Source organism: Physeter macrocephalus, chromosome 17, assembly GCF_002837175.3.
Source record: "Physeter macrocephalus isolate SW-GA chromosome 17, ASM283717v5, whole genome shotgun sequence".
Classification (NCBI taxonomy): domain Eukaryota; kingdom Metazoa; phylum Chordata; class Mammalia; order Artiodactyla; family Physeteridae; genus Physeter; species Physeter macrocephalus.
Genome location: NC_041230.1, coordinates 42,334,911 through 42,358,225, shown reverse-complemented (window position 1 = coordinate 42,358,225; position 23,315 = coordinate 42,334,911). Strand labels below are relative to the sequence as shown.

At 40.2% G+C, this 23,315-nt stretch overlaps 1 protein-coding gene across 1 annotated transcript in view; it reads right to left on the bottom strand.

Annotated features, from left to right (window-relative positions):
- Positions 1–23,315, bottom strand: part of LOC129391400 (hydrocephalus-inducing protein homolog) — a 157,453-nt gene that overhangs the window by 121,636 nt on the left and 12,502 nt on the right. The window contains exons 3-5 of the mRNA XM_055078816.1: positions 22,991–23,110; positions 19,604–19,738; positions 6,118–6,317 (exon numbers count right to left, since the gene is read on the bottom strand). Coding sequence (XP_054934791.1) covers positions 6,118–6,317; positions 19,604–19,738; positions 22,991–23,110 — 455 coding nt within the window. The remainder of the gene's footprint in view (positions 1–6,117; positions 6,318–19,603; positions 19,739–22,990; positions 23,111–23,315) is intronic.

The window sequence follows — 23,315 nt, the reverse complement described above, 5'->3', positions numbered from 1 at the left end:
TATTGAGAAAGTAGGTCTTGTAATTTGCATTTTAGATACGAGAAAGCAGATGCTCTAAAAGGGCAGGCAACTGGCCCAAAGCTACCCAACTAGGTAGTGGTACAGCAGGGATGGAAGCCTGCCTTCAAGTTTTTTCTGTCTCCCCAAACCACTCCTGAATGTGGAAGCCACCTGGTTAGATTCATCTTTGTGTCTCTCACTACCCCATGCATAGCTCTTTACTCATAGGAGCCTCTCAAAAGAGGTTGTTAAATTGAATTATAATCAACTTTTAAAGGGAAATTTAAAATATCTCTAATCTTTATTTAATCTTTATAACAACTTGGTGGAACAGAAAAGGAGCAGACTTTTGGTATCTCAAGAATCTCTGCTTGATGGGAGATGAAGATGAGTTTCACCATCTTTAAAGTTCTTTCCTTCCTTATGGCCTCAGGAAGAATCTGAAGAATTGAGAACTGGCCCCAGTTTCCTGGCTTTGGGAACAACATTGTAACATTCTCTTCTACCTCCACTTCCCCAGTTCCTAATATTTTTCTCCCTACACTGTGCTTTCATTTTTTTTTTCCAAACATTTCTTAGTAGCAAAATAACAGTTTTGAAATGAATTGGACAGTATTACATTACAGAACCTAAGCTAATTTTCTGTGGACAAAGGGACTCTTCTTAGGACCTCCAGAAATCCTAATTCCATACAGTGGTAACAGATTCTTCCCTTTTGTGCTAATTGTTGGGTTTATATTACACTAAACTTCTTCAGTGCTTAGAAAATCACCTGGGATAGCCATTGCTACTTAGAGCTGCCTAAGCTTTCTCTATAAACCAGACATTAATTGGATAGAGTGTGTTAAGTTCTGGTGCTTAAACATTGTCTTAATTTGATTTTGTACTCATTTTACTAGAGGCAGACAGGCTGAAAAGGCTAGAGAATACGAAGTACCAGAAAATGATCTTACAGAGAGGTAAAAGGTGCTGTTCCTCCAGGGTATAAAGCTGCCTCTGTCTACCAGAATGTCTGGTTTTGATATCACATCCTCATTAATACCGAATACTTGATTAGGAAGGGAACTCGGGTTTGTGTAAAATCGTGAGCCACAAGAAAGATTTTGAGTTTTTGTTCAATCCACTATGAACTGCTCTTAAGAACTAAAACTATTCCATTCAAATGATTCAATATTTTAGCAGAAGACTAAATACTGGTTCTATTATATTAAACATTGAATATAAAATTAGTATTTTTCCTTCAGATAATCTTTCTTATTAACTGATGCCTAAATTGAGATTTTAGATTTTGAAAGTGCTCCTTAATTCCTTCTATTTCACCTTCCAAAATTAATCCTACTTTAATAGTCAAAGTTATTCTGGTACCTACTAGAGTTTTAGGTAAAATCTGTAATAAACTTGAAGAGTAATTGTTTATGTTCTCTGTATACTTTATAGCACATTGAGGCTCCTTTCATTAGTGTAAAAAAACACTATGCCTCTTTTATAGTACTTGGAGCATGTTTTTTTATTTTAAATTATTGTAGAGGTTTATAGTTGTAGCTCTGCTGTTGTGATAGATTGTTGGTTAGGCATCCTATAAATATTTATTGAGCACTTATTTATTCTAGACACTTTGCCAGATGCTGGGGACATACAAATGAAAGAGGTACAATCCTTGCATTTGAGAAGATCATATTCTAATGGGAGCAACAGACACATAAAGTTTTATTTTTTATAATTTATATGAACCTGACCACTTATAAACTTTACCATTAATTAAATCATTATTTCAATGAAAAGAATGTGATTTGTTTTTTAAACAATTTCCTGTGATATTATTTCTAACTGTGTAATGACTATAAAAGCAGCAAGACCAAGAGTATAGACCCTATGTTTTTGACCCCAAATTCTCAAACTACATATACTGCTCCACTATGTCTATTGACAATCATGTTGTCAATGAAAGAGTGGTCCTCAGCCCTGTCTGGGCAACACAATCACCTGTGCATTTTTCAGAATGGATACTCGTCAGGGGATCCCCCCAGACATTCTGATTCAATAAAATGTGACCACAAATTCAACTGCATTCTTTCTCATTGCAGTCGTTAGGGTTTTCAGTTGCAAACAACAGAAACCAATTCTGGCTAACTTAGACAGAAAAGGGATTTATTGGAAGGATTTGAGGTAGCTCACAGAATTGACATCATGGTTGGAATACATGCATTTTGTGGAAAGAACATAAAAGTACCATTTTGTGCACAGTCTAAACAGGAAAACAAAAATAAACAGGAAATTTAATTGAAAGACTTGGTTACACAGAAGATAAAAGCTATGAAAAGCCCAACTTAAGATGGTGAGATAGCTCAGGGATTGGTAATAGCAGTAAGCCATTTCCACCACTGGGCTGGAGACAAAAGGAGAAGAGGAAGTATTAGCAGATCCTGGGGACCTGGCAGAAGTTGGAACCATGGCAGGTCTGTCTGACAGGAGCTAGAACCACAGAGGAGATGCAGCTGCTTGCTGGGGACTCTACTGAAGTTAGAGAGGGAGGAAGAGAAATACTCTGACTTCTTCCTACTCTCCAACCTCCTTCTAGTGCCCCCCACTGGTCAAACCCAGGAAGAATCCAGCAGGTCGTGGAGGCTAGAGAGGCTAACACAGCCCAACATAGATACTGAGCAAAGCCTGGGAAGGGCAAGGAATGGATCTTGAGGTAAACAGGGCCAGAACTGGCCCATGTTTGTTTTAATCCAAGTTTTGCTATTAACTTACTGGGGGAACTTGGCTAAGTCATTTACCCTCTCAGACCTTACTTCTTTCATCTGTAAAATGGGAATGTTGGACTAGAGTTTCTAATGTCATTATGATTGCTGGCTAGTCCTTGAGTTAGCTCACCATTTTACCTTAGAAGTGTTTCTACATTGGGAAAAGATGATTCACATTCACAGTTACATGGATATAAAAGTTTTAGATCTTTTCCCGCAACTTCACACTATTAAATCTGTGATTTTGCTTCACTTTACATGAATGTATTTCCATTTATGTATAGTTTTTAAGATTCAGCCAAACAGTTCAGGAAGATGTGCTGCCTGTGCTTGTTTTTCCACCTTAGGTGGACTCTCTTTTTCATTGGAACAATACCAATGTCACAGGAAGTTTTTAATGTGTATTATGGATGGTGGTTATGAAAGTTCTTTTTCTTTTTTAATCAAAAGAGATTGGTTCCTTCTAAGTCATGGTGAGCCAGTTGAACAACTTGCTCTCTTCCCTTCAATCAAAATATGAGTCTCACCACGAAATGACAAACAAAGCCTTTATAAGCCCTTTGACAATGTCAGGAGACACTGATTTTCAAAAGAATTTTTCCTTTGCCTCTGACGGTTGATTTATCTAAAGTGGGTCAGAGTCCTGCTTCCACCCAGGATGTAGAGAGCTGAAAAGAGTGTTTCTTTTACCCTAACAACAACAACAACAACAACAAAACAGATAAACAACAAAATCACAATTTTTCTCAAACCCATTAGAGAGCTGAGATTGCAGGGCAAACAAAAATGGACAATCCCTTGCCCCTAAAGAAGACAAGACATGTGCAGAGTATTTCACCTGTGGCAGATAGAACATTCCTACAAGCAGAAGAAATGGTGAGAGAGGATGGAGAAAAGAAATATTTGAAGAGATAATGGCTGATGTTTTCCAAAAATAATGACAGATCCAAGAAGCTCAGAGAACTTCATGCAGGATTGAAACGAAAACCAAATAAAAGCAAAATAAGATCCTTAAACCAAAAAACAACCAAAAACAAAATCCACATCTAGACACATCACATTCAAACTGCTAAAAACCAAATATAAAGACAAAATATTGAAGGCAGCCCAAGAAAAAGACATAATTACCTACAGAAGAACAAAGCTAGGAATTACAGCAGACTTCTCATTAGAAAAATGTAAGCCAAAAGACAATGAAGTGACATCTTTAAAGTACTAAAAAAAAAAAATGTATATAAAATGTATATATATAACTGCCATTTCAGAATTCTACACTGTAGAGAAAAAATCTTTCAAAAAACGAAGGCAAAATACTTTTTTTCAAGTAGACAAAAACTGAGATAATATCCACTAGATCTGTGCTGCAAGAAATATTAAAGTTTTTCAGCCAGGAAAAAATGATACCTAACAGAAACTTGAATCTACATGAAATGGTTTAGAGCTAGTGATGCTCCTGGGACACATGTAAGAATAAACACAAATTCCCTCCTGAGGGATGTGCCTCAACCCACATTATGGCATCCCTGCTACCTACAATATGGCAGACCAAGTAACCTGAAAACTCTTCCACCAGAAAATACCTAGAAAGTCTGTTTAAAATATAACTTACATAAATGTGTAGCTGAGCGTGCCAAAAAAAAAAAAAAAAAAAAAAAGGGAAATCCACAGGATTCAAGAACAAGAGGAAATAAGAACCAGAGCAGTAAGCCACTGAGCCCTTGAAGCCTGGGTTTTAACAGCCCTGCTAATAGCAGCAGAATACAAGGTCTTGGGATGGTTAAGTCAGGGGACTGGTAACAAAATCCCCATATAAACCTGGGAAACTGCAAAGGTTACCAAAACATTCTCCCATTAGCACAAGGAAAGACGTCTATCGTGGTTTTGAATGAGGGAAACAAGGATTCTCTAGGGAATTCATACTTTGGACATGTGTATTCTACCAGTTTAGGGTTTAGATATGCATGATCAGCCCAGGAACTCCTAAGCCAAGAAATTACCAGAGAGGCAGTCTATGTAGTCTAACCTTTGGGAACCAGGCAGAAGTAAATGCTAATCCTTACTGGAGAGATGTGTCCTTAAACTAGCGAAGGATTCCACAGATAAAGCCCTTATGAAAATGATCCAGCTCAATATCTGCCTTATTTTTTAAAAGTCATAGAAAAGAACTTGACCTTCTGTCTCCTGTGTTCCCAAGCTGCCCATTCTTGCTATGGCCCTGCTAATCAGCCCGCATCTTCATGTCCCATAACAACCATTCTTCCCCATCTTATAAGAGAGATCATTGAGGGCAAGGATTGTCCCATAATATTTATATTGTCCCATAATGTCTACTACACTACAGCTACACCATAAATTATCAGATTAAAATCAAACAGCTTCACTTACTAGCTACGTGCTCTTGAGCAAGTTATACAACCTCTCTATTGCTCAGCTTTCTCATCTTCAAAGCCAGCAATAGCAGGTTGAGTTCTTCTCATGTCTCATCACTCCAAACTCTTCTTCTGCCTCCTTCTATTTTTAAAGATGTTTGTGATTACACTGGGCCCAACCAGATAATCCAGGATAATCTGCCCATTTTAAGGTCAGCTGATTAGCAACCTTAATTACATCTACAAGCCTAGTCCCCTTTGTCATGTAACACTACACATTTACAGGTTCTGGGGATTAGGACATGCACATATTTGAGGAGCCATTATTCTGCCCACCACACTGGCAGTATGTCATTTAAAGAAACAATAAAAGAAGAAACACTCACTATACAGTACTTGCTATATACCAGCAGTTTATGTTTATTAATTCATCTATTCCTCACAACAACCCCATAAGGTGGCTACTTTCCCCCATTTTTCAGATAAGAAAATTGTGGGTGGCCTCTAAAGCTGGAAAAGGCAAAGAAACGGATCCTCCCATCAAGCCTCCAGAAAAGAACACAGCCCTGCCAACACTGGGATTTTAGCCCAGTGAGGACTCTGATCTACTGAAATGTCGGATAATAAATTTGTGCTGTTTCAAACCATGAAGTTTGTGGTAATTTATTACAATAGGAGTAGAAAACTAATACAGCCAGTTATAAAAGTCTCAGTCACAACAAATATGTTTATTAATATATTCCCAGGAGCCATTCTCTATGCTAAATAGAAAGTCTCTTATTCAGCATTTCAGAAAACCACCCATACCCAAACAGGTAACCTTGAATTTTGGGTTCCTCATGGGATGAAAAGGAAGTCTGCCCCACATCATTGAGGTCTCCCATCCTTGCAAGTGAAGACTGTAATAAGCAGTTGCATCTTGACTGCTATTCTAGGAAACTACATGTGCTGACTAGATTTAGCTATAATCAATCAAAAACAAAAGCTGAAGGAATGCATACCTATGAGTTTTGATGTGAAACACAGCATCTTTGTTGCCAATGTTTCGCACCAGCAGAATCTTCTGAGTGCTGTATTTGACAGGGCAAGTAGAAAAATTCAGCTTGTCAGGAAAATCTAGGATGGCTCGTGCACCTCTAGCTTTGATGGGCACAATAAACTTTTCTCTCTCAGTAACACAGGTCAACATATGGGCATAATCCTACAAGAGAAGGGTACAATCATTACTTGTGGAAACACCAACATGACCAAGATAACTGCAAGAAATATGGCTGTATGCCAAGCATCTTGCAAAACAACTTAATATATATATATTCTATGAAACCTTCTCAAGACAATTATGGATGTACCTTCAATTAGATACTCTTTTCTAAGAAAAAGAGAACAGTTCAAGTATTAAAACCTACAAGCCAATAGAGAAGCTTATGCTTCTTGTGTTTCCCGGATATTAGGGAGGTGGGATGCAGGATAGTTGAGGCTCATTCTTCTTTAGATCAGAGGAGGTTCACACCAGTAACTTCACGTCCTCCTTCTAAACCCTACCTAGTTATCCTTCAAGCCATGTGTTAGACTGATAGCTCCAAATAATGGTCTCTCTATGACCACACTCTTTGAAATATGACTGTGCAGCTTCTCCATCATAAGTGGAGTCTATTTCTTTACGCTGTGCTTTGACCAATGGAATGTGGCAGAAGTTATGCTATGCCATTTCCAAGCTAAGGCCTCAAGAAGCTTTGGGCATTTCCATTCTTGCTCTTGAAACTCTGCCATGTAAACAAGCCTGGTCTAGCCTACTGCAGGATGGGAGCCCAGATGTCCCATGCTAGACCAGCCTACTGCCCCAGATATGTGAGAGAGCCCAGCCAAGTTAAGCAGAGTTGCCTACCCAACTCATGAGTGGGTCCAGTCAAGATTAGCTAAACCAGAGCCTTGTGAGCCATAATATCCATAATTGAATTTGAGAGTGGTCTATCGTTACACAACAAGAGCTAACTTATTCAAAGCCCATTTTAAACCTCACCTCTTGTGCAAAGCCATTACTGACCATTCCAAATAAAAATGCTGAGGCCCTAGGCATCCATCGTCCCCAATTTTGAGTCTAAATGCAACAGAAATGCTGAATTAAGTCACCCTTTATCTCCTCTCATAAGATAGGAAAATGGAAGTCTCATCCTCAATGCAACAAAGAAAAAGTTAAAAGTAAACCATCACCAACAAGCAAACCTAAATGTGAAAGGAAAGCATTAACAGTCTCCTCAAGAATAGGCTCAGGGGGCTTCCCTGGTGGCTCAGTGGTTAAGAATCCGCCTGCCAATGCAGGGGACACAGGTTCGAGCCCTGGTTCAGGAAAATCCCACATGCCGCGGAGCAACTAAGCCCAAGCGCCACAACTACTGAGCCCATGAGCCACAACTACTGAGCCCACATGCCACAACTACTGAAGCCCGCACGCCTACAGCCCATGCTCCGCAACAAGAGAAGCCATGACAATGAGAAGCCCGTGCACCGCCACAAAGAGTAGCCCCCGCTCCCCACAAGTAGAGAAAGCCTGCGCGCAGCAACGAAGACCCAATGCAGCCAAAAATAAATAAAATAAAATAAAATAAAATAGGATAGGCTCAGAAGTCACTGTGAAAGGAATTTGCTATCTAAACCAGGTTCATTTTCCTTCATTTTAAGTTTCCCCATCATTTTAGTGTGTGTTTTGGCTGCAAGGCAATCTTTATAAGTATAAAGGCCTCTTGGAACTTAAGTTTCCTTTCGGTAATCACACAGTAAATGGTTTTCAGTGGTGGAGGTTTAAAACCTCTCTTTGGACTTTAGGCACAGAGCAGGAATGGGAATGTCTGACATATTGACTGACATTTAGACCTAGCCATGCACTCAATTTCATGAAACCCACAGGACAAGTAGAAAGCAGTGGTATCCCCAATTAGTCTATTCATCCAACCATGTTTATTAAGTGTCCAGGTGCCAAGCACTGAGCTGGGTCTGGGTATGCAACTGAGCAGTAAACACAGACGTGGATCACTTCGAGCTTACATAGTGACGGAAGAGACAGTGAGCAGGTAAATAAAGCATATCTAATGTACAATGTAATACATACACAAATATATTAAATAAATATAAAGAGAAAATAGCCAGGAATGCTCCCACGACAGAGCTTTACACCTGCAGTCTCTCTGCCTCCCTGAACCCCAAACTCATACCCAGCAGCCGGATCAACATCTCACTGGATACAAACTTACCATGGCCCAAAGCAAAGCTGCTAACTAATGCCACTGCCTGCAACTGTGCATAAAGATACCCAACCAAGGGAAGGAACGGGGCCTGAAATCCAGTCCACTCTGCTGGCTCCAACTGAATCGGCCTATAGGGGCAGCCTTTTTCTCATGCCCACAAAGGCTCCACAATGCCAAGTGAGGTCCTGCTCATGACCTTTCTTCCAGCCTAAATCTGTCCCCTCACTGCCTCTCCATCTTGGTACATGAATCTCCATCCTTCCACTGGCCTGGATTTAATATCCTGGCATGAGGCATCCTTGATCACTCTGTTTCTCAATTTCTTAGTAAATCCTGTAGGACTGACCTTCAGAATACATCCAGACCACAAACACGTCTCACTACTTCCACCCTGCCACCCTGGCCCTAGCCACTCCAATCTTTCCTGGGCTAACTGGACTCTATTTCCCTAAAGTCTATTTTCCACACAAGGGCCAGAGGGATCCAGTTAAAATATAAGTCAGCTCAGGAGGCTCCTCCATTCAAAATCTCCCAAGCAGAGAGCTGGGGGGTTCTGAGTGCTATGGCCTGGCACCCCTGTCATTTCTCTGGCCACACCTCCCCCCTCCCCGGCTTGCGTCTCTGCTCCAGCTACAGGTTTCCTTGCTGTCTCTTGAGTATTCTAGAGATGCTCTCCCTTCAGAGCCTTCAAACTCGATGTTCGTTCCATCCAGAACATGCTTTCCTGTAATTATTCACATTGCTTGCTCCCTCACTTCCTTCAGGACTTTGCACAATGTCCATTTTCTCCCTGAGGCCTCCCCTGATTGCCCTACTGTAAACTTAACTCTCCCTCTCCTGCCCCATCACTCCCTAGCCTTTCGTTTGCTTTAGTTTTCCCAAAGCCATCTAACATATTATATATGTTACCTATTTATTGAGTCTATTGTATGCCTCCCCCCATATCTCCATGTCAACAGGGATTCTGCCCATCGTGTTGACTTCACATATCCAGCTCCTAGAACAGGGCGTGGTACTTAGTAAACATTCAACAAATATTTGCTAAAGACAGGCAAATGAGTACTATAATGCTGAGTGAAGAGAAATAAAGCATAAGGGAATAAAGAGTGAGTGGGAAAAGGCCTCTATGAGGAGGTGACATTCCAGCAGAAATCTAAGTGAAAGGAGAAATGACGCCATGGGTGTGGTGGGTGGTAATCCGGGTGAAGCATGATTCAGAGACTGTAGCCAGAGGGGAATGAGGTAAGGAGAGGTTAGAGATGCAGCAAAGAGGTTGTGGGAGGCCAGATCACACAGGAGCTTGTAAGCCATTGTTAGGACCTGAGGACGGCCAAAAACATTAATGATGCTGAAAGCGGATCATGATGTACCTGATTTATGTTTTAGAAGAATTACTAGCTGCTATGCAGGCAACGAACTGTAAGGAGGCTAAGATGAAAAAAGGGTGGCCAGTTAGGCAGCCACTGCAGTAGTCCAGGCAAGAGATGAAACTGACCTGGCCTAGCGCAATAAATGCTCAGCCTAGAGCTTGGCAAGTAGTTAAGTACTCAATAAATGTTAGTTGTCATTACTAAAATGTTGCATAAAATACAATGTTTTGTGTAAGGCACGTAGGAAAAACTCAATTTGTGTACTTGTTGTTAGGATAATAATGATAATCCTGGTAATGATGATAATAATGGAACAAGATAATATCAAAAAACAACAAGGACTTTGAAGAAAATAAAACATGATAAAGTGATAATATGGGAAGCGGCTGCTTTAGGTTAGAACAACCAAGGAGGCCTCCCTGAGGAGGTGGCCTTCAAATAGAGACCTGAATAGCCAAAGCATCCAGTCAGGCAAGATATAGGAATGGAGCGTTCCTGGCAAGGAGAGGTGCAAACATAAAAGTCCGAAGGTAGGAGCAAGTAATAACAATTAATGGACAGTATTTATGAAATTTATTTAAATTGAGTTGTTGGACTCTTAGCTCTTCAAGTGATTCTGGTTTCTGCATGGTAATGCCAGGCTCAAAAATTATACCATTCAGATATAAGAAAGTACAAATTACACGAAGCATACCTGATCCTAGAAAACTCCACAGAATTCAACAACAAAACAGGCTAGTCTGATTACATCAGAATCCTAAAGAGATAAGTACTGTTTTCATTTTTTCTTAGAAGATCAAACCCAGCAAGCAAAGGTTTTGTCGGGAATTAGAAACTGGAAAGCTGCTGGCACATGTGGAAACTTAACATTAACTGAGGCTTTGAGAGAAAGAACAAAAGATGCTGCTGAATCCACGATGAGAGGGGAACGCCAAGTAATTTATTCTATGTTTACATATTCTCTGCCTTGTTCTATAAGGAACTGAAGACAGCTGAAAATAATTTAGGAGGCTAACTGAAATATTCAAATTTCCCAATGAGGAAGATTTGAAGTTTGATCAGAATTATATATTTTTTTCATAATCAAGTCATATAAAAGAATATGAAGAAATTCTTTAAACTCCTTAAAAATGTATTCCAATCTCTGGAGCTCTGTATTTAATATGACTATATTAGATTATATAATATACAATTATATATTGCTCTACTGGCTTAAAATTAATTCAGATGTTATGACTTGGGAGGCTTTGTCAGCCTGAAAGCTAAGCAGTTACTTCAGTTGATGTACTTCCTTCCTCTGTACTTAAATTCAGAGCAATCAGGTCACCATTCAGAGCCAAAATATTTATTCCAAACTCTCTCCCATCTACTATGAGACTTAGCTATGAATTACTTTATATCCTAAAATGTTATTCTATATATCAATGGTCTCCAGATGAAATTTCCTATCTATTTTTTTCTGTCCATTAGCCTTCCTTCCAACCTGCCTATCCTCCAAACTTAAAAAAAAAGCAGTGGAATATGCAAGTGGCAGATTTGACTCTGAGAAGTGAAAAGAATGAATCTTGATTTTATATTAGCTGCACAACAGAAAGCAAACGTGGCAATAATCTGTCCTTTAACATCTCAGGCAAAGGAAAATGATGTCTTCTACTGCAGCAAACGACTCCCCAGGCTTTCAAGTGCAAGCACAGCCAGCGTGGTTAAGCCCTCACAATCCTCTTTCTCCCTTTTCTCCACTCCTAAACTTGATGGTGGAATGGCTAACACAGAGTAAAACCAGATTTGATTAGGACTCAGCACATTTAATACTCACTGTCCCTGAAAAACGTTATACATTCCCTAACCAGTTAAAAGTACTTATTTTATAGTATCTTCTCAATCTGAAATTCACCTCTCTAAAGGGAAGAATTAGTTCTCAAGTCCTAATCAGTTTAAAAACAAGACTGATCAGGCCTCTCGGGCCTTATCCTCTACCACTCTGACTCTTCATATGATTTACCTGGGGTCTCAGCTTCCTAGGGGCATCTACACTTCTTCACCTATTAAAAAGGAATGACCTCTGATCTTTGGCTTGTAAAGAGACCCGAGGACTTCCAAATTTATTTTGACCATTTTTATCATTAGTATACAACGATAATGTATGTGGTTACTTCATGATTCATGTACAAATCATCCATCCACTTAAGGTAACTAATTTCCTGTTTAGCTTTTTTGCTTTCTAAGTTACCTTAAATCTACCAATCAACCTGTATCTATACTCATATACTCTGCCTTCATTCCTCTTCTTATCTAAGACCAAACCCTTTCCTTGCATACTAGATTTCAATCCTTCTCACTTACCTTAGGATTTTCCTGAAGCATCAATTTTCCCTCTTTACTTCACAGCTTTTAACAATGCTTAAATAACTTAAACATCAGCTTACAACAATGCTTAAATAGCCTCATCTTAAATATTAAATAAACTACCCTCAATCTCAACATCCACCTCCAGCTACTAACCCATTTTTCCAATTACCCTTTATAGCAAAACTCCTCAAAGGTGTTATTTATACTCAATATTACCATCTCCTCACTTTCCCTTCTCTCTTCTACCCACCCCATCAGACTTCTCTACCCAACATTCCACAGAAACTGTTCTCACCAAGGTCACTAATGACTTTGCCAAATCTAATGGCTAAGTCCACATCCTTGTTTTATTCTTTTTATAGCTTTGGACACAGTTGATCTCTCCTTTTTTAAAAATACTTTATCCACCTGGACTCCAGAGCACTGCAGTCTCCTGGCTTTCCTCCTACTTCACGACTACCCCTTCTTAGTGTCATCCTCTGTTGGCATCTCCTCCTCTTTCCACCCTCTTCTTTATCTCCTCTCACTCCCAGCATCATCTTCTCCACCCTTGGTGGTAAGTAGCATCATTACACTGTGACTTTTAAATATTTGTCTGTAAACCCAACATTTCCCCTTTATTGCAGACAACTGTGTCCAACTGCTTCCTTGGTATTTCCACTTGGATGTCTAAAGGGAAGTTCAAACTTAACATATTAAAAAACAGAGCTCCTGAGTCCCTACCTCACTCCTACCCAGCCTCGTTAACCTGTTTTTCTTCCACTTTCCATATCTCAGCAAATGGTGGCACCATTCGGTCAGCTGCTGGCCAAAATACTATGAGAAACTAGACTCCTGTTTCTTCACACCCTTTATCTAATTCATCAGCAAACCCTGACAGCTCTACCATAAAAATATATATCCTTCGTCCACCTACTTCTCATCACCTTCACTGTTACCACCCTCGTCCAAATCATCCTCATCTTTTTCTCGCAAACTATTACAATAGGCTCTTGTCTCTATATTCATCAGGGTTCAGTTCTGCTACGTATAACAGGGAACAGAAGAAAATAAGAGCAACTTAAATTAGGCAGCTAGAAGTTTATTTCTCTCCTAGAAAGTCCAGAGGTAGTTGGGCCAGGTTGGTATGGTGACTCCACAGTGTCGTGAGAGACACAAATTCCTAAATTCCTGCTCTACCAGTCTAGCACAGGGTCCATCCTCAATGTCGCCGGATGGGGCAGAGTGATTCCTGGGACGCCAGCTAGTCTCACAGCCGAGCTGCAGGCAGGAGAAGGCAAAATAGAGCACTTTCTACTGTGTCAGCTTCCGTCAAGTACATGCGTTTGGAAGTCCTGCTCACATCTCACCGGCCAACATTTAGACAACATGCAGCTGCAAAGAAGGCTGGGGAAATGCAACATTTTGTTTCTGGCAGCAACGAATCCAATCAAAATATGTGATTCTCTTACCAATGAGGAAAGAGAAAATGGATGTTAAGAGTAGACAACTAGCCATTATGCCTCACACCCTCTTCAGTCTATTCTCCACACAGCAACCAGAGTGATCTTAAAAATGTAAGCCAGGGCTTCCCTGGTGGCGCAGTGGTTGAGAGTCCGCCTGCCGATGCAGGGGACACGGGTTCGTGCCCCGGTCCGGGAGGATCCCACATGCCGCGGAGCGCCTGGGCCCGTGAGCCATGGCCGCTGGGCTTGCGCGTCCGGAGCCTGTGCTCCGCAGCGGGAGAGGCCGCGGCGGTGAGAGGCCCGCGTACCGAAAAAAAAAAAAAAAAAGTAAGCCAGATATATCATTCCTAATCAAAACTCACCAGGGCAGATAAAGGGAAAGAATCAAGCATTTATCCTATCTTTCCTGTATGAACTGTACCTCAGGATCCTTATTACCTCATTACAAAAGTAAAGTGTAACAACAGACATTTTGTGCCTCTTGATGTGATGCAATAGTAAATACCACGTTACCTAAGAATTCTGGCCCCTCCAAATCAAACATGAATCTAAACAAGGCTCTAGACCTAATTACCAGTCTACAGGAAACAGAGGGGATGGAGGATCATTCTATGGAATCTTGATGCAGTTGCACTCAGTACCTTGTTTGGATCCCAATTTAAGCAAACCAGCTTACACATATACATATGATCGATTTAAGTAACTTAAAATGCATATATATCATTGATTTATGTGATATTTATATACATATATACACACACCTCTACATATACATATATGTTTTAATATTACTCAACTGGGGAGATGTGAGTACTGACTAGGTATCTGATGATATTAAGGAGTTACTGTCATTTTTTAGGTGTGATAATGGTACTGTGGTTACGTTAACTTTTAGAAAGGACCTTATTATCAATTAGAGACAAACAATGAAGTATTTACAATGAAATGACGTATGGGACTTGCTGCCAAATCCTGAGGCAGGGGACAGGATGATGAAGCAAGATTGGTCATGCACGGATAGCTTGAAAATCTGGGTGATGACAGTTCACTGTATCATTCCCTATATTTTTACATATGGGTGAAAGCTTCCATAATAGAAATATTTTAAATAACTTATGGTGGCTTCCTATTCTACTTTGCATGATTTCTAAGACCCTTCATGGTTTTACCCTCTGCAAACCTTGTCTCCTACCATTTTCCCAGCAGCTGCCTCTGCTCCAGCCACACTGGCCTTGCACTTCCCTGACCTGTTGCCAGCCATATTTCTGTCACAGGGCCTTTGTAAGTGCTGTTCCTGCTCCCAGACAAATATCTTCCCAGTTTAGCTCTCTGCCCAAATGTTACCTCATCAGAGAAGTCTCCCCTGATCTTCCTACTGAAAGGAAACAGTCCTCATTCTCTATCACTCTCTGTTCTCTATCATGTCAATATCTGACATTAAATGATCTGTTTGCTTATTCACTGTGGAACATAAGCTCCATGAAGGCCAAGCTTCTTCTGTTCTCCACTGGATCCTGGCTGACAGAACTGGGCCTGGTGCAGAGTGAGTGAAATAATATTCATTTTAATATCTTTATTTGGATACTACATTATCAAGAGTTCTTCATAAAGAGAATGCCTGAGATCCTCATTAGCCATATTATAAAATGATATTTGTCAAATCCAGAAAGCTAGAAAGTAGTGATGTGACTCACTGAAGATATGAAACAAAATGGGAAGAAACACCTTTAAATAAGGCTTCTTAGATATCTTTCTCCTGGTTGAAATGATGGGAAAAAAGTTAACATCTAATACCTTCATGGCACAAAAAGATATTTGAGCCCCCTTTTTATATGCCTTTGCTTTTATCATCTTCAGGCCATCCTCAAGTTGAAGAAACTACCTTATATTTTCTTGAGATTAACTTACTTATCTTACTTGGCAAATATTTACTGCACACTTCCTATATGTTAGGCCTCGTACTAGGCACCTGGATTACAGGGGGGAAACCCAGACAGAACTAGGGAGGGCGAATGCTAGGCACGAAGAAAACTAAATCCCTATCATCATTTCTGTCAACAAGATCACTGATTGTAGAAAATCTTATGACATCTATACTTTAATTCAAAGTGCTGGCACTATAGTTCATTAATGTTACACACCCTGGTAACAAATTATGTTAACGTTTTTCTACTCTTCTTGGGCCATGTTCTTTAAATTTCATAGTAACAAATCAAGAACACTATTTTGACAACAAACTAGATATTTTCTCAAAACATAACTGAGCAATAAGATTACATCACTTCATATTTTCTTCAGACCACTTCTGCCATTTCCATATGCCAACACTATTACAAAGAGATGCTTTCTTAAGTCCAAGGAAGTACCCAGTTGTGCTTTCCTACATAAGCCTAATATTTTTTATCTTCCTTTTAATAGTAAAGATACAGATTTAAGAGGTCAAGAAAAATGCCAGTCTCCAGAATTTTACAGTGTTATGATAACATTGATTACTATATTTCTACCATCCATGACATGTACACTAGGATTATTAGATAAATAACATATCCAATCTTTTTTTTTTTTCAATTCCATGTGAAAAGAAGAGATAAGGAAAGCCAAAGTGAATTTCCTGCACCTGTTATCTGGGTATTTGGCATTCTAAACAAGTTAAATCTCCAGGAAGCTAGATTAATAGATGACAGGAAAAAATGTAAATTGCATTATCATCTTCGACATGCTAATATACACGGGTGCTGAAAATCCAATAGAAAGGGGACTGGCTTATTAAACTGTGGCATGCTGCAATTTACATATCTCACCCTCCAGATGTGAGGAGGGTAAATGAGAATGGAGTGTGTTCAGATCAGCAGGGGATAAGGAGGAAAAATACATATGCACACTGGCTATCAATTTGGCCAACTGGAGAAAAAGTGACACAGTGAAAAGACTGACTTTTATTCTTCCTGAAATAAATCTGGCTCTAGTACTCCTCTGCTACATTCTGGAGCAGCACTAAAGACAGCACAACTAACCCTAGCTGGTCATTCTATGCATGGCCCTGTTGGTTTTCCAACAGTAAGCGTGGATGTAGATGCCCAGACGACTGGAAAAACGACTGGGATGGAGCCCTGCTGATGGCGCAAGGGTGGCAGGATCTTTGCAGAAAAAGGGAACCAAAACTAGCAGCGGGAGCCTCCCCCAAAACCCACCATCAGTCTTAGTCAGTCAGCAGAAGGAGAAATCACTACGTCCTTAGAAAAACATATTAGGTCAATTATTTCATAGCTTAGAGCCCAATCCAACACAAAATCCTCATGTGTCCAAAATTAGATAAGTTTCTCATAGGTAGCCATTATACTCGCTCTATCTCTCCTCATACATGCATGTAACCATTGATAACTTTCAAATACTTAGAAGAAGAGACAGTAAAACAACATTTAACTTATTTTTTTTAATTAAGGCTTTCCCCATAGGCCATAGGCAATGTTGGTGAAATGGAATGCTAGGAGGGAATAAAAAAACTAGGAGTGGGCTTCCCTGGCGGCGCAGTGGTTAAGAATCCGCCTGCCAATGGAGGGGACACGGGTTCGAGTCCTGGTCCAGGAAGATCCCACATGCTGTGGAGCAACTAAGCCCGTGCGCCACAACTACTAAGCCTGCACTCCAGAGCCCGCGAGCCACAACTACTGAGTCCACGCGCCACAGCTACTGAAGCCCGTGTGCCTAGAACCTGTGCTCCGCAACAAGAAAAGCCACTGCAATGAGAAGCCCGTGCACCGCAACAAAGAGTAGCCCCTGCTCACTGCAACTAGAGAAAGCCAAAGACCCAACACAGACAAAAATAAATTAATAAAATGAATTTATTAAAAAAAAAAACTAGGAGTAAGATAAGCTTCCACGAAATATAGCCAAGTAATAATCCTCAATGGGAATGCTGGCATTTCATACTTAAAGTAAATACAAACTCACCTAAAATATATTTCAGTTATTTATTTGCTGTATAGATAAGCAGTAGTAAAATCTCTCTCCCTTTGCTTTTAACATTTGATGAGGTAAAATTTTAAATATACACAAATAAAACAGAATAGTATAACAAATCCCATGTATCCATCACCCAGATTCAACAGTTATTAACATTCTGTCATTGTGGTTTCATCTGTACCTCCATCCATTCACCTTTCTATTGTTATTATACTTTAAAAGTTTTTAAGGTAAAGTTTAGATATTTTGGAGTGCACAAATATTAAATATACAATTTTGATGAATGAATTCATCCATGTAACCCACACATCTATCATGACATAGAACACTCCACCTCTTTAGAAACTTCTGTGTATCTCTTTCTCAGCCAGACTACCTACAGGTAGAATAATACTTATTCAACAGAAGATATTTTTTTCTCTGGCACAGAAAAAAATTAAGGAAAGCCAACTCCTCAAATCCAGCAAGCTTAATATTTCAAGCTGCAAAAAAAGCTTATTATATTCAGCTTTTATAATTAATTGACAGTGTAGGAAAATTTGACACCCAAACTAAATCCAAGTACTGTTCTCTTCACAGAGAGTATTCAGATATAGAGCCTGGAGAAAAAAATAAGGACTTCAATAACGTATAACAAAAAGCACTACTTCTGGAACTATTTATCTTTCTGTTTATTTCAATAATACCCCAAACAAAATGATAAGTTCATAAACACAGCCCAAGAAACAAACAGTAATACTACAGAGTGGAAAAATAATAACAGCAGTATAATACTAATGAAATTTCTAACCACTTGCTCCAGCGATATATGCTTGGCAGACCAGATTAAATTCTCTATCCCTGCTCTCCAGAAAAGCAGAAACAGTAGCACCAGTACCAGGAATACTGGTAATGACATTTACAACAGCTAATAAGTATTAGTGATGGAGAAGCAGGGATTCAAAGCTAGTTCTCTGTGCCTCCATTATGCTCTTTTGATTCCAACCATAATGGCACAATACAGATAAGCAAACACATTATTTAACATTACATATAACCGGACATTTTGTTATGCCTATTTTAGCCTTGTTTTTTGTCCTCACTCTTTCAATCATGCTGGTAAAAGCCCTTTCCTCCTCCACACAAGTCCCCACTCTGGCCCTTACAGAGGAAAACTCAACCCACAATTCTTCAGCCTTGGAGAAGGGCTGGAGAGAAGCCTCCTCCCTCAGTCGCCCAAGCTAGTTTTTCCTTCCAGAAGTAACTAGAATTTATACAACTGAGGAGAGCCTGAGAATAGGCTAGATTCCTGACAGCTGTGGTGGTGCTGGAGGGAAATGGCCTCTTTTTGAACTCAGGCTCTTTCTAGCCAGTCTGTGTACAGACAAGGATAAGCAGACAGGGCAGGTCTCTGCTTTTGCCTCTAGCCTCTCCACTCATGCTTAGGAAGAGCTACTGGTGAGGTCACCCCTTCACCGAGGACTGGTTATCTACCGGTCATTAAGGAGCAGAATATGGCCTCAGGTCCTGGCCATATTCTTTGCCATTAATGAGGCTGATACTGTGATCAATATTGGATCTTAGGACTCTCTCCTAAAATAGTTAGAGTGTGGGGAGGAGGGATGCAACTAACAAGAATCCCAAACTTCCAAGAAGGCATAATCTCTACGCTTTGTCTCAGCTCATTGCACCTGGACCACATCTTTTCCTTTTTGGTGTCTCTCTAGCTGTACAGTCCAACATAAATATGCTGAAGTAGGTCCCATGGGAGCATCCAGAAGGATTACCCTTCTTTACACTCTGGCTACTTGCAGCTCATATAAGCCCTCATCACTGTTTGACAATTCTCTCCATATTCCCAGTGGTGCACCATCCCCTCCTCTCATCCACCCTCACCATTCCTCTCCTCACCACCACCACCAGCAATACCACCATCAACAACACCACGACCGATACCATCAACGACACCAACAACACTGTCGGCGACACAGCTACCACCACCACCACACCAACACCACAACCAATACCACTAACACCACCAACAACAATGCCAACACCAACACCACCTCCTCGAATGCTCAGAATTGCAAACTGCTAGTGACAAGCATTCAACCAGTTTGCTGCCAGCGCTGCTGTTACCTTGTTCTCCTCTGGAGTAAAGAGGATTCGGAAGACGGATGGCACTCCTGGTGCTACTTTGTGACTAATATCTTTGGGGCTGATTACTTTAAAATAAGGTGAACTTTCCTCAACAACTTTCACCAGCCTTGGAACCTGCAAGAAAAACACAATAATGGGCAAGGTACACGTGAAAGCAGAAGAAAAAGGACAGGCCCTGCAGTTAAACGTGAAATCTCCATCTACTACTTACTAGCCATGTGACTTTGGTTAGGTCTGAACTTCCGTTTCCTCAAGTGTAACAGGAGATGACAGTACTTACCTTTACCCCAGTACCTCACATAAAGTAAGCACTCAATGTACTTTAGCTTTAATTTTTATTAACATTATTATTATTACTCAATTTAATTGTTATTGCAAATCTTAATTTTATTATTTAAATGTGACTATTTTCGAAGACTAACTGCTTAATCATCTAAAACCCCACCTACACGGTGGAGTTGCACTGGACTTCCCAACATTTGAGAACTGCTCTGGGAGAAGAAATCACACTTACTGCACTCTTGCTATGGATCATACACTGTACATGAGATTCCACTTGATCCTCACAATAACCTTTGAGCTTCATTACAATTCACTGTACAGATGAGGAAACAGACACTTGCCGCCAAGTGCTACAGCTTTACCAAGCAATGGTGTTCCGAATCAAGTCCCGGCCTAACTCTACCTTCCCTCCCTATAGGGCTGTCCTACCTAAATACCACTGTGAAGCAAGAACACAGAGGGCAGTACAATCCCCAAGGCCAGTCTCAGAGCAGCTTCAAACAGTCCCATCCTTTTAAAGTCTTATTCCTCTGCTCTGCTTGCCTCATCCAAAGTACATATTTCTATCTCAGATAGCCCCAAGCAGTAAAAGAAATGTAACTGTGAGAAGGGGGGTGGTCAGGGGTGGAGGTTCTAGGGACACAGGAATGGGAGAGGACTGTTTTTTTAAAAACTCAAAGGGGGCAGAAGAAAGTTAACTATAGTTAAGTATGTCCTAGGAGTCTCAGGTGAAATCTTAGGAAAAGAAACTCCCACAACCTCTCAAAGCTGAAACCCAGATGCAGAAGGGAAGAAGAAATGCAGAGAGAATTCAGACAGATCTCAAGACTAGAGAGTGGGGAGGTAAGAAAGAGATGTGTACAAATCTGGTAGGAATAGAATTGGCTTTGCTGGTAAGAGAAATGTGCAGTGGTGTTTATGATGTGTTGAATGATGCCATATAAGCTTGCTGGGAATACTTTAGTAAGAGCCTAACTGTGGATTAAAAACTAGAAGGAAAACAACAGCAACACTAATAATAATAAAAAGAATAGTAACATTGCTCTAGTGCTTATTATAGGACAGACACTGAGCTGAGTACTTTACATCCATTATCTCATTTAATATTCCAAACAACCTATTGAAATGGGTGCTATTCTTATCCCCATAGCTTGGAGAAGTGAAGTGACTTGCCCAAAGTCTACAGCTGGGAGACAGTTCACCTAGAATCTGAACCCAGATTAGTCTGACCCTGGAGTCTGGGTGCTTATAATTGTACCCCAAGTGAATTGTGTTGTGGCTTGTAGAGGGTTCATGGCTTACTATCAACTTGTGTGTTTGAGAGAGGTAGAGAAATAAAGACCAAACAGGCTCTGTCTTTTGCACTCCATGGCAGTCAGGAAGCAAATAAAAGGTAAAAGACAGAGAAAGCATTTCTCATGCCCCAAATGTATCTCAGCGGTTCCCTGCATATCCATGAACCAGGAAGTAGAGAAGCAGGCTTACATCAGCCACCTCATATGAAGCTCCTGGGAGTAACTCACCAAGAACAAGCCCGCCTAGCCTAGAGAATCTGTCTGCTTGTTGATAGCTGAACTTTCCTTAGATGAGGACCTTCCTTTCATGGGATCCAATACTCTAGCAGCATCTTGCCAAGAAGTGTGGGTTTTATCCATGAGAACTGAATGCCCTTTGGCAGACAAGACTCACACATGCCTCTTATCCTTGACGTGCTCATATACACTCAGTGACAATCATTTCTTGCTTATGGCTGGGGAGGAGTAGCCAAAGTACCCTTTGGACTAGCTCCTCTCTGCCTTTAATAGCTTAAAAAAAACTTGAACAAGAGTGAAAAAGTAATGGAGAAAGGGAAAACGAGAACTCGAAGTGAGAAACTAAATTGGTTGGCAGCCCTGCATGAAAAGAAGAGTCCTAATGTCTATGTAACTCACCTCTTCCTGAGGTCTAGGAACACAACCCTGAACACCTCGGGGTTTTTTTTCTTCTCTCTGCCTACCCTTGAGCTTCCATCCCATGAGCTTCTCTTGCTAACACGCCTTCAGCGAAGAACTAAATGCCGCATTTTCTCCAAAGTGTGACTTTGCTGTCACTAAATCACCCCATTGATCTCTGAAAGGCATCACTGATTCCTTTAATGAGCTACTGTACTGAATATAACTGCAGGTCTTCCTATTTGCCTTGGATTCTTGCATAGTCTTCACTTATTTTCCCTACTTTATTATAGCTAGAATTTTTGTCTCAACATTCTAAGACCCCCATAAGTATTTCTACTTGTCCTTAACACCTGATGCTTAGCATCTCTCTAATGCCTTCCTTCCTATCTGATTACTTTTCACACTTAACTGTGCTTCATGCTGACCTTCTGCATTATTCTTCCTTTTGTTATTGTTACATGTCAAGGAAATCTTCAGTCATTTAATACTCTTTCTTGAAATATACCCTAATATATCTCTGAAAGAAAAGGCATAAGGATGGAGAAGAAATCCTCAGTTGCAACCACAAAGAAACAAGGTACAGACAGTGGGAGAAGCCATGCAAAACTATCTGTAGACAAAATCTGAAGGCTATCTGAGGTAGAAGGGAGGAGATGGAAAAGAGAAAAGGTGATCTTCTTTTTTGTTTTGTTTTTTTTTCAATACAATTTGCAGACTCTAAATGCATTGGCTCAACAACTGCAATTCATATGAGTAGAGTTGATACCTTCAATTGGGGAAATAGTGGCTCTAACGTGCAGTATGTAAACATGAACAGTAATCATCTTGTATTAAATGAAAACCTAGCCCAGATGGTCACTCATGAGAACTTCATGACACTGATCTAGCCAATCCCTTATTCAACAAAATGTCAGTGCACACACTGGGAGTTTACCATTTGTTGGGTGCTGCCCCGGGACTGAGCATTTAGCAACAAATCAACCAACACAGTCTTGTCTTCATTAAGCTTATAGTCAAAGGGCATGTTTTTATCTGTTTTCCTAGGCCTATCAAATAAAAGAGCTTATCTAAGACCCTGCAAGATCCCTTTTTATCTAATCTCTTCTTATATATCCATGAAAGGTACAGTCATCCCAGCAAACATACTCACTATGTCATTGTTCCTCAAAACCAGTGGAACTTCATAGACTTCACAGGGAGTGTAGTTCTGAAATACAATTTCTGATGGAAAGGGCTGGAATAAGGCCTGATCCAGGTCAATTCCTGGAAACTGCAGTTGAAAGAATAAATTAATCATATAGTCACACAATGGCAGAAATGACTAGGGAAGATAAGAAATTACTACATATACCTATGAATATCAACACCAAGAACAAAGGAAACATTCAAAAAGGGGTAAGTACTATAAACACTGTTATAATCAGTAAGGTTACTGTCATCAACTTCTCTAATACAAAAGAAAAGTAGGTTCTGGG